The sequence below is a fragment of the Schistocerca cancellata genome, chromosome 4 (assembly GCF_023864275.1).
Source record: "Schistocerca cancellata isolate TAMUIC-IGC-003103 chromosome 4, iqSchCanc2.1, whole genome shotgun sequence".
NCBI lineage: Eukaryota > Metazoa > Arthropoda > Insecta > Orthoptera > Acrididae > Schistocerca > Schistocerca cancellata.
This window is the reverse complement of record NC_064629.1, coordinates 319,914,898-319,927,594: the sequence shown is the minus strand read 5'-3', so window position 1 is coordinate 319,927,594 and position 12,697 is coordinate 319,914,898. Positions and strand designations below refer to the sequence as shown.

Sequence of the window (12,697 nt, the reverse complement as noted above, 5' to 3'; positions counted from 1 at the left end):
TATTGGTTTGTGGAACAAGGTTATGTGACATGAACATGTGTCCTTCAGTACAATTTATGTTTGGTCGTGTCTCTGTATATAAATGTATAAGGGCCAGTCAAATGAAAATGAGACAAAAAAGTAATTAAGTTGTTTTATTTCAAAAGTAATTACCCACATGTTGACAAGGCTGTTTTGACTATGCTGTAGAACTTTTGCTGGGGAGCCATCAATTTGTTTTGGATGAACAGGTGCACACCTGGGTACAATTATGGTTCCATAGGCAACTACAAACATTTTTCTATGAAGGTATTGACCATCTTGTCTTACAGTGGGATAAATGTATTAACAGCTATGGTTATTACTTTTGAAATAACATCTGTTTCATTTTCTTTTGACTGCCCCTTATACTTCTTTGCATGTTAATGTGCTGCACATACTAGATGCTATAACTTTCAAATCATTGTTTCTTCACAGGAGCTGCTTAATGCAGGTGTTGTTTATGAGGAGAAACAAGGATGGGAGAGACCAGGGTACTTTTTGCAGAGTGGTATAGCTCCCGTTCAGAAGTATGATTGGTTTGGCTCCTATGGATCATCTAGAAATCCAGAGACTCCTTATGAAAGTCTGTTGCAAGGGGATAGAACATTTGGATTCTCAAAGCACCATCATGCAGTATGTTCAAATGAGTTTTTCATTTTTGGAACAGAAGTGAAGCATCAACTTACACCCGCTGAAATAAGAAGCAGGGTTAATAGATGCACAGATTTAGAATACTGAGCTATCTTTCTTTATCTTTAAATTTTTTTTACGTGGAAAAAGATGCTGATGCCGTTTCTACTGAATAAGCTGCATGAAAACTATTAATAGTTGCTGCTTAATGTTATTGGCTGCTGATTGTTGCATGAGAGTAACTGTAATTTTAATGCACAAAATAATTATAGTTGTTTATAAGATGTTCCCTCCCTCTAGAAAGAAATATATGATCTTTTCAAATGAAATTTACATTTTCCTCCACCATACAGACAATGGTTTTAATTCAGGGTCAGTCTGATGAAAGTCAGAGCATGTAATGTATAGTGACTTGTAGCAAGGCTACCAAGAGCCATTTGTCATGAAATCTCAAAACTAGTTTACCGTTTGTCACTACTCTCCATGAAACTGAAAATGTCAGATGGCCTTTGTATCTAAAAGCTTCCAGTAATATCATACTTTCAGTTCATGATTATTTTCTCATGTTACCAACCAAGATCAAATGTTTACTCAGTAGAAGTGAGCAGTAAGAATATTGTGGAAAGTTGATATTGTTAATATGTACTTCCAATTCCTGGTGTTTTTTCTGCTACTATCAGGCACTGTCAAAAAGTAATAAAAATGTGAATATTGAAATTATTCACATTTATCTCAACATGAGCAGAAAAATAATATGTGAAATATCATGCAAACTATACTCTATCAGTTAAGTACACTGTAGACAAAGGTACCTATTATAAAGTGCACCTAAAGTAAATTATTCAGTATAAGTTATCAGCTAGACTATAGTGTGAAGCAGATAACTGTACATCTCAAAAAAGCCTTTTTAAGGACATTGAACATCTTACACTCAGTTCCCAATGCAATTACTATTTAACCTTTTTCACTTCAATGGCAAGTGGTGTTCGACATGGTAAATTTTGTTTTCCTCTCCATTGTCAAGCCTCATTTGACACAATTTTTCATAGCTTTTACAGGCTCCATCCTTGAGTCTGACTGTACTAGGGACCAGTGCTGCATAGTACTGCCATCTAAGAAAACCTGTGTTAACTTGGTGTCAAATGATAGCAGTTGTGTTGAGAGAAATATTATGACTATTATGTTCAAGTTAGTAGGTGCAAAATGACTAGTTATTCACACATAGTCCCATCTTAGGAAGAGACCATAGAGCTTCTGAAGGAATACTGAAACAAAAATTAGAGTGAAAATGATTTTGATGACAATGATTTTGATAATGACAGTGATTCATTTGTAAACAATATATCTGAAGTGATGATGGAAACAGCCCAACCTGAAGAGTTTCACAGAAATATCACACACTGAAAAGCTTTGTACTGCAATGCTTAAGTAACTATTTTTGAATGAAAGCATACTTTTTGTTTTAATGCATACCTTAATTGTTGGTCAATGGCCCCATTGTTTCCACAAAGAGACTTGTGCAATTCTCTGTTGTGCACTTGGCGCAGTGATTTAAATAAGAGTACACAGACTCCATTAAGAGTGCAGAGGGTTAATGGTTTTTGTTTTAGTGATAATAAAAATCAGTTGAAGCTGAACTGTGATGAACACATTGACAATAAAAGACACAAATGTAATACTCATGCAGACTTTGATTCCTTGTCTAGGGTTCAGATAGGAGTAATGTACTCTGGTGTTGAACAATACCCTGCCTAATATAAAGCAAGCTGTCTGGAATCCCAAACAATTCAAAAGAAAATTAACAACATACCTCTTTAGCCAGTCTTTGAACAAGTTATCTGTTTGTCTAGTTTGAGGGATTGAAAAGTCATGTTAGCTACTTGGTAAATAGCTGTATGAAAACTATTAATGCACTGTAAATAGAATTCAGTACTTACACATGTAGGTAAATATTTTTAAAGAAAAATATCACTATAATCAGATGACTGCTAAACTACCAATAGCAGATAAATGGCAGATACATAATATAAGTGAGGCAGCAGCCTTTTTCACAGTAGCAGCTATTCTTGATTAACTTGATTAAATTTAGCTGTCATAAGCATAGATAACATTCAATAGTATATGGATAGTTTGCTGTTATATGATATGGTGTCAGATTAAGTTTCTATTATTTCCTTGTCTTTTGTTAATTAATGTGTATCTTCACTCATTCCACATCCATGAAGGTGCTCCTTCTTTATGGGAACTGCAGAAGAAGATAAATGACTGAATCCTGGAGAAATGCCATGGTGATGAGTTTCCAGTGCACCGAATGACATTCTTCTGCAGTTTCAGTAATCTACATAATATGTGTCCACCACGGCAGCTGAGTGGTCAGCATCACAGAATGCCATGCAAGGGATCCATGTTTGATTTCTGGCTTGGTCGGAGATTTTCTTTGTTCAGGGACCGGATGTTGTGCTGTCATCATCATATTATCCTCACTGACATGCAAGTTACTGAAGTGGTGTCAACTAAAAAGACTTGCACCAGGGGATTGGTCTACCTGACAGGAGGCCCTAGCCACATGACATTTCATTTCATAATATGTGTATATTTGCTGCACTGGCCCACACTAGTAAATAGTATGAAATGTGTGGATAAATAAGATCATAGTCCATTTTAGTACTGCATTGCTGTTCACAAATTTGGACATTCTTCAGGGGAGAAATATATTTGTGCTCATTTCTGAACAGATTTTATCTATGTCATGAAAACATTGTAATAACAGTGTGTACTAGATCCAGACCAAAGTTAATTTTTTTATCACAGAACTACATGTAGTCAGAGCTACTTCTCCAAAGAATAATAAGGTTGTATCTAACTTGTAACAAGTATCTCATTCTGTGACATCCTTCTCAACCCTGTTGGCCTCTGAAGGTGCAACCAGCTGCATAGGATGACTGATTATATGACCTTCTGGTCTGTGGATGATTATTGTTCTTTTCCTCTCAGCTCTCCCAGGTGGTACTCTCTCTGTTCTGGCCTTCCTCCACATGTGTCATTGGTGCATGTCATCTTGTATCAGAAAGATTTTCCCAGGATGGAATATGTTGAACCATCCCTGTAGATATTTAACTTCATGCACATTCCTCAGTCTGACAGATGTTCTTTTATCCAACGTTTTCAAAAGCTGTTATAGAGTTTCTATCTTATCTGGAATTCTTTTACTAGGTTCTTGTTCAGGGTAGGCTCTGGTACTGAAAATTGTTGCAAGTTTCTCACCATTCAGAAAAATGGTGAGGGTAAGTACATCAGCATTGTCTCCATGTGTGTTGGGCTCTGAGTTCATAGTGGCTTCAATACTAGTCAAGGTAGTATTCAATTGTTTTTTTCTGAGCCTTGTGAGCTCCAATACCTTCTGCAAGCAATGCTTTATAGTGCCCACCATTCTTTCCACAATCCAGCCCACCAAGCCACGTGAGGTAATGAATTTCCATGTAATGCCATGGAAGGCAAGGAATTGTTAAGTGATTGTGGTAGTTAATGCCTTACAAAGTTGTGCTAGTTGTATGTTTGTTGCATGGAATGTTTTTGCGTTTTCTGTGTAAATTGGTTGGGGTAGTACATGTCTTCTGGTGAATCACTGGAGTGCTGTGAGGAACTTATCTGTTGACAAGTCTGAAAAGAGTTTGAAGTACAGTTCTTGTGTGGTAGCACATGTGAGAAGAGTGATATGTAACTTGTGGAATTCTCTTCCCACTTTGATTAATAGTGGTCCATCAAAATCTATCCCCATTGCAGCAAATGTCTTAGCTAGCATAACTCACTCAGATGGAGCAGTGCTTCAATACGTTGCCCTCAGGGGTTCTCACGATCTTACACAGAAAAAGAGTGTAGGATTATTATGATTATCTGACAAGCTCTGAGCATCCAAAATACAGTTTGGAGTTCAGACAGTACAGAACAAATGCAAAAGTGATGGAGGCAACAAGTGTCTCTTGAATAACAAATTGTGTGAAATTGTGGGAATGGTCAAGGAGCACTGAATATTTTTGTTCTCTGATGAGGCTAGTACAATGCAGCTGATCTCCTAGGTGTACCAGATTGCCTTCCATGATAGGGTTGTAAAATTGCAGTTTTTGATTCTCTTAGCAGTGGTAAGTTATTTTGAAGCATGTGTAGTTCTCTGGTGAAGGATTATTTCTTGCTTACTCATCTGCAATATATCTGTGCCACCGATACATCAGTGGCTGTAAGCTCTCCTGAAGATTTCTTTGTCTGATGAATGTTCTGCAGAAAATGGAGAGTCCATGTTGGAGTATGAATGAGCCTCTAGTATGGGATAAGTTTACAAGGGGCATTCAATAAATAATGCAACAAATTTTTTTCTAAAAGCAGGTTGCTTTTATTTAGGATTCCAATACATACATCTCTAAAGTACTGGAAAAAGTTATGTATGAGAAACTTATGAAATTTATAAATAAAAACAGCATCCTATGTAATGAACAACATGGATTCAGAAATAAGAGGTCAACGACAACTGCTGTCTATGAGTGCATCAATTCCATCCTAAACCTGTTGGACAAAAAACAGGAAACAATAGGAGTCTTTATTGACTTGTCAAAAGCTTTTGACATGGTGGACCATAAAATTCTGCTATCAAAGCTAGAAAGATATGGTATTCGAGGTCTGTCCAACAAGTGGATCAGTTCCTTCCTGACAAATTGTATGCAGGCAGTGTGCGTCAAGCACACAAATATTGAACTAAAAACTGTATCTAATCACTTATCTGACTATAAACAAATAAAATGTGGTGTACCCCAAGGATCCGTATTGGGACCCCTTCTGTTTCTTCTGTACATAAATGATCTAAGCTTAAATATTGATGCACACAAACCAATCATATTTGCAGATGACACCACGATTCTACTAAAAGGAGACGACGATGAACAGTTACAGCAGACAGTAAACACGGTCACGAAACAACTTAGCAGCTGGGCACAGAGTAATCAGCTTGTAATAAACAGTAAGAAAACCGTTGCTCTAAAATTCCACAATGTTCCTAACAAGGACATGTTTATCCCATCAGTCTCTATCAATGACGAACCAGTTGGTAACAGTACTGAAACCAAATTCTTAGGACTTTGGCTGCAGAGTAACATCAGATGGAATAAGCATATTGAATGTCTCAATGCAGAACTGAGCAAAACATGTTATCTTCTTTGTTCATTAAAATCATGCTGTAGTGAGAAAACAGTATTGAATGCATATCATGCGTACTTTCATTCTCGTCTTAGATATGGGGTCACCTTCTGGGGAAACTCTAAAATAGCTAATAGCACTTTTAAACTACAAAAAAGGGCCATTAGAATCTTGTTTGGGTGCAAGCCTAGAGACTCTTGTAAACCCCTGTTTAAGAAATCTGGTATTCCCCCATTACCGTGTGTATACATTATGGAAACCCTTTTGTTCTTTAAATTAAATGTAATAGGCAAGGACCAGAGGCTACAAAAAAACTGTGATATACATGAGCACTTTACCAGACAAAACAGGAACTTACATATGACTCAAATCAGCACAGCACTGTGCCAAAAAGGTACTTTTCACATGGGAGTTAAGCTTTATAACAAACTTCCTGAAAACATAAAAGCTATCACTGAGGTCAATACATTTGGAAAATCTCTAAAGTCATATTTACAGCATCACTGCTTTTATTCCATTGAAGAATATTTAAATTTATGAAATGTGTTATATAAATACTTGTGTGTAAAGTGTATTATTGTAAGCTTAAATATGTATGCCTTGAAATTACTTTCAGCCTGTATATTTATAACTTGACTTGTCCAATGTCTTATGCATAAGCTGCTATGTAGACAACAGGACCAATAAAATACAATCTACAATCATATTATCCCTCATGCCTTTGGCTACAAAACCCTATTTTTCCACATAATTTTGAATCAATGCTATGGTATTATGCTACCTTACTGTGAGGGCCTGTATGCTCACATGGTACCATCCTTCTGGTTGACATCAGAACCAACTTCTTGCTGCCTCAGTAACCTCTCCATCACCCATGTACTGATTCTCATGGAGTGCATTCTCCATTGGATCAAACAAATGGAAATCAGAACGTATGAGATCTGGACTGTGAGGTGGATGAGGAAGAATTGTTTAGTGCAGTTTTATGAGCTTGTCTCAGGCATGGAGATGTGTGTGAGACCTTATGTCGTGTGGAGAAGGAGAAGTTCATTAGCATTTTTGTGGTGATGAACATGCTGAAGTCATTTCTGCATTTATCTGAGACTAGCACCATACTCTTCAGAGTTGGCTGTTGCACTATGAGAGTGGACATCAAACAGAATAGCCCCTTCAGAGTCCTAGAAGACCATCGCTATGGCTTTACTGGTTGAGGGCATGGCTTTGAACCTTTTCATCAGAGAAGAGGGGGAGTGGCCTCATTCCATGGATTGCTGTTTTGTTTTCAGTTTGAGATGATAAACCAATGTTTCATCATCAGTGATACTGTTCAACAAAAATTGTTATATCAGCCTTGAAATGTGCAAGTAATTACACACAGACAGTCCTTCATTGCTCTTTATAGTCTTCTGTTAGGCAACAAGGAACGCAACAGGCACACACCTTTGAGTACCCCAACTGGTGAATGAGTGTGTCAGCACTACCAACAGAAATGTCCAGTTGAGCCGTGAGGTGTTTGATTGTGATCCATCGATTACCTTGAATGAGAATGTCCAAATGTTCCAACACTGCAGCAGTCACAGCAGTGTGCAGCCAGCTAGCACATGGCAGATTGGACAGGTTTGCGTGACCTGGTTGTGATGATGACACACACTTTGCCCAATGACTCACTGTGCCTTTGTGTACTGCCAGTTCTCTGTAGATATTCTGCAAGTGACTGTGAATGTCTATGATGGTCTGGTTTTCTGTGAAAAGAAACTCAGTGTTAGCACTCTGTTTGGAACACACCTCCATTATACACTCCTGGAAATTGAAATAAGAACACCGTGAATTCATTGTCCCAGGAAGGGGAAACTTTATTGACACATTCCTGGGGTCAGATACATCACATGATCACACTGACAGAACCACAGGCACATAGTCACAGGCAACAGAGTATGCACAATGTCGGCACTAGTACAGTGTATATCCACCTTTCGCAGCAATGCAGGCTGCTATTCTCCCATGGAGACGATCGTAGAGATGCTGGATGTAGTCCTGTGGAACGGCTTGCCATGCCATTTCCACCTGGCACCTCAGTTGGACTAGCGTTCGTGCTGGACGTGCAGACCGCGTGAGACGACGCTTCATCCAGTCCCAAACATGCTCAATGGGGGACAGATCCGGAGATCTTGCTGGCCAGGGTAGTTGACTTACACCTTCTAGAGCACGTTGGGTGGCACGGGATACATGCGGACGTGCATTGTCCTGTTAGAACAGCAAGTTCCCTTGCCGGTCTAGGAATGGTAGAACGATGGGTTTGATGACGGTTTGGATGTACCGTGCACTATTCAGTGTCCCCTCGACGATCACCAGTGGTGTACGGCCAGTGTAGGAGATCGCTCCCCACACCATGATGCCGGGTGTTGGCCCTGTGTGCCTCGGTCGTATGCAGTCCTGATTGTGGCGCTCACCTGCACGGCGCCAAACACGCATACGACCATCATTGGCACCAAGGCAGAAGCGACTCTCATCACTGAAGACGACACGTCTCCATTCGTCCCTCCATTCACACCTGTCGCGACACCACTGGAGGCAGGCTGCACGATGTTGGGGCGTGAGCGGAAGACGGCCTAACGGTGTGCGGGACCGTAGCCCAGCTTCATGGAGACGGTTGCGAATGGTCCTCGCCGATACCCCAGGAGCAACAGTGTCCCTAATTTGCTGGGAAGTGGCGGTGCGGTCCCCTACGGCACTGCGTAGGATCCTACGGTCTTGGTATGCATCCGTGCATCGCTGCGGTCCGGTCCCAGGTCGACGGGCACGTGCACCTTCCGCCGACCACTGGCGACAACATCGATGTACTGTGGAGACCTCACGCCCCACGTGTTGAGCAATTCGGCGGTACGTCCACCCGGCCTCCCGCATGCCCACTATACGCCCTCGCTCAAAGTCCGTCAACTGCACATACGGTTCACGTCCACGCTGTCGCCGCATGCTACCAGTGTTAAAGACTGCGATGGAGCTCCGTATGCCACGGTAAACTGGCTGACACTGACGGCGGCGGTGCACAAATGCTGCACAGCTAGCGCCATTCGACGGCCAACACCGCGGTTCCTGGTGTGTCCGCTGTGCCGTGCGTGTGATCATTGCTTGTACAGCCCTCTCGCAGTGTCCGGAGCAAGTATGGTGGGTCTGACACACCGGTGTCAATGTGTTCTTTTTTCCATTTCCAGGAGTGTAGATGCCACTTTAAAGATTACACATAGTGCTGCTACCTATTGGAACTTCAAGAACCTACAGGGGCTGAAGCAAGAATATTCTGTGATGTTGCACAAAAAATTCTGTATTTTCTGAACTGAAATTGGCTGTGGAAAAGAGTGTTGCATTACTTATTGAATGCCCTTTGTAGATAGGTTCATGAGGCAGGGTGGGTGTAGATGTTAACAGAACTAGGCTATGTGTTTTCTTTGTTTCTCCTCACAAGGTAGTCAGTCCACTGTCAGAGTATCAGATGGCCAACACTCAGGAGAATGTTCAAGCAAAGTGGTCCATGCCACCAATTTTCCAGGGGATATATTTGACCTTCAAGGAGCCTTCATGGAAGATGACCAGCTGGGTTGTCTTTTCTTGAGCAGTATCTCCATTACTTGGGAGACATGTGAGTTTGTTTCTCTATTACATGATTACTAGTGAAGTTTTTTCTATCTGGATCACAGCAAGTAAAAACTAATGTGACAATAGTGTCCCTCCACAATACTGCATCAACAATTTTAAATTCTTTTGTTTGACAGAAGTAAAACAGTAGTTGGGTTCCTACTACTCCTGCTAAGAGTTCCAGTTGTGGCAAGGTCATTTTCTTAGTAGGAGTGAATATGTTCTTGCTATAGAATAATGTCCTAACTCATTGAGTTAGGACATTATTCTCTAATGCTGTTTGAACATGCACAGTTGCTCCATATGTTTTTCAGATGTTTTGCAGAATACATGCTCCTGAGTGAGTCCTCCTTGAGCTGTAGCAAGGCATTTTGGGACAAGTACCTGTGTTAATGATGGTAAGCTAGGTATCTAAGTGTGCCATCATGCCCCTAGGTCCCTTGACATGAGTTCATCCCAGCCAATTCCACTGCACCATGTGTCCTGTAATAACAATTTTCCAGCAAGAGAGACTGAGGAGGACAGTCCAAGTGGATCATAGAACCTAGTCATACATTCCAAGTGTTGTTGTTTGTGGCTGACTCTTCTAATGACTTCCTGGTGATTTCACTGGGGTTGATATGGAAGTAGTCAACCTGGCATTCTAGTTTCCACCTAAAGCTTGAGTCTTAGCATGGGGTCTTTCCAATTTGCCTCCCAAATAGTTTTAAGTAGTTTGGGATGATAGCCCATTTTGATAAGGGAAGAATTATAAGAATTATCAATTTGATTAGGGCTGCAGGTTCACAGTATATGGTGATCATCAAATTATCACATTCTGCTGTGATTGCAAAGTTGTCCATGTACATAATCCTTTTTATAAAAGGTGCCATGGTGATAAATGATGTCACACAATTGTCTCCATGTTATCTTAGATTTGCTAAGAGTAAAAATGGGCAGCAGGTCAGGATGAATGGGAGCCTGGTTTAGCAGTATTTTATTATGTCATCCATTATTTTAAGCTCTTACATTTGTTCTGGTTAGATCTTATCCAAAACAATCTGGCCAAGTCTTTGTCTTCTTCATTCAAAACCAGTTGAAAGAACACCTGCATGATGTCTGTGGTAATAGCAGTGGAATGAAGTGTGAATCAAAGTAAAATCTCTATGACTTTAGGTAGCACATTTGCTCTTGCCTCTAGTATCTCATTCAAAGAATATGCATTACTTTTGTCAGGTGACACATCAAAGACTACTTAGTCTTCCTATGTTTCTCTTTCCCCACTGCCTGATGACACTGATGGCAGAGATAAAACATTGGCTGGCCGATGTGGTTGAGCAGTTCTTGGCGCTTCAGTCTACATCTGCACAACCGCTACGGTTGCAGGTTCGAATCCTGCCTTGGACATGGATGTGTGTGATGTCCTTAGGTTAGTTAGGTTTAAGTAGTTCTAAGTTCTAGGGGACTGATGCCCTCACATTTTAAGTCCCATAGTGCTCAGAGCCATTTTAAAACAGTGCCTTCCCTGAGTGTTGAGTGGAAACAGCCTCTACTTCCCCTTCATAATGTAGTCCATCATTAAGTCATAGTACATTTGCTTAAAGTTGGCCGGAGTGGCCAAACAGTTCTAGGTGCTTCAATCTGGAACTGCACGACCCCTATGGTCGCAGGTTCAAATCCTGCCTTGGGCATGGATGTGTGATGTCCTTAGGTTAGTTAGGTTTAAGTAGTTCTAAGTTCTAGGGGACTGATGACCTCCGCTGTTAAGTCCCATAGTGCTCAGAGCCATTTGAAGCATTTTGAACATTTGCTTAAAGGCTTCATGTCATTGAAATCTTGTCCTCAGGTGGATGAATTGTTTCTCTGCAGTCTGAATGTTACTCATAAGGGTTTTATCCCCTCTTTTGGGAAGTGAAACCACTGCCCGTTGATCCTGTTTACAGAAAGATGCTTTGAGCTCCTCAAAAAGCCTCATGTCCTTGTTGCTCATGGATTAATTTTGACTGGCAGTAATCCCTATAGTCTCAAAATCCCATAAGCATCTGAATTCTTTATCCAAAAGTAGGGTAGATCAGTCAGGATGAACAAAATTCACCACAGATGCCATCACACAGGCTGCTGATTTGTTCCCACTAAATAACCAGTCAAATAGTGGAGGAACTAGTTCTACAGAATCACAGATGCATATTGGCAAATTGTCCTTCACCATTTTCCAATAAATATCACATCTTATGAGAATCTCCATTGGAATATCTTCCACTGAGTCATTGTTTGGATCTGGTAGCATAATCTTATGTACATATGATAACCTCTTTACATATTGCGGAACAAGATGCTGGTGTTAAATCATACAAAAACTTTCAAAAACCTCTTCATGTTAAACTGAACAGGTCTGCAGCAGTGTGAGGGTGTATGGTTTGATTCAAATGACAAACAGTTAATTGTTGTCAATATACAGTATGCAGTTTCAGATCACAAATCAGTGATTTTGCTGTGAAGCTGGACTGACTTCCTGCATCCAACACACATCAAGTTGTCCTACTCAGTCCTGTAAGTCCTGAGATACATACTTCCAGTTCCCAAAGAAATGTGAATCTGTGGGGAGCAACAGCTATTTTTCCCATGGATGTAATTTTTGTCTGAGCCACTGGAGTCTTAGCGTGTCTTCCTTCATCACAAATGGACTTACAATGCAGCCTTGCAGCTTTCTACACTTAGCCCACAAAGTCTTTTCCTTCTTCCTGCAGTATGAGACTATATGCCCAGATTCGAGACAAAGAAAATATCTGTTTGCTCATTTCAGTTTACCTATTCAGTCACTGACTATTCAGTCTTCCTTACCACTTCTTATGGTCCTGCATCCAGTGGCTACAAGATTCACAAAACAAGCAGAATGACTCTTTTTCTCTAGCATCTTCAGGGTTTATCATTTAGATTTCATGTATGTGTGGAGAGCAACAGATATGGGAGTGGAACCAGAGGTAGTATAAAGTTCAGCACATGTCTTCTGCATGGTAAGTGCCCTGTTAACCTCCTCACTCAAAAGCTCATCAGCTGCGAAATATCACCCTTGGGTAGTTCTGTAAACTTGGCATAAATTATCCAGTGGCAGCATATGTTGCCCGGAAATGTACCATGTCCATTCATGTCTTCCCGAAGAGCCTGAGAAGCTAAAATACATTGTTGGAATTCAACGAATTTTGAATTGAGTTCTTCCTGGAGTTGCCAACTGAATGGGTTTTTGTGGCTT

General features: G+C 40.5%; 1 protein-coding gene across 2 annotated transcripts in view; it reads left to right on the top strand.

The window, feature by feature from the left end:
* Nucleotides 1–12,697, top strand: part of LOC126183550 (sarcosine dehydrogenase, mitochondrial) — a 270,038-nt gene that overhangs the window by 171,379 nt on the left and 85,962 nt on the right. For both annotated transcript variants that reach the window (XM_049925625.1, XM_049925627.1), the window contains exon 11: nt 457–654. In XM_049925625.1, coding sequence (XP_049781582.1) covers nt 457–654 — 198 coding nt within the window. The remainder of the gene's footprint in view (nt 1–456; nt 655–12,697) is intronic.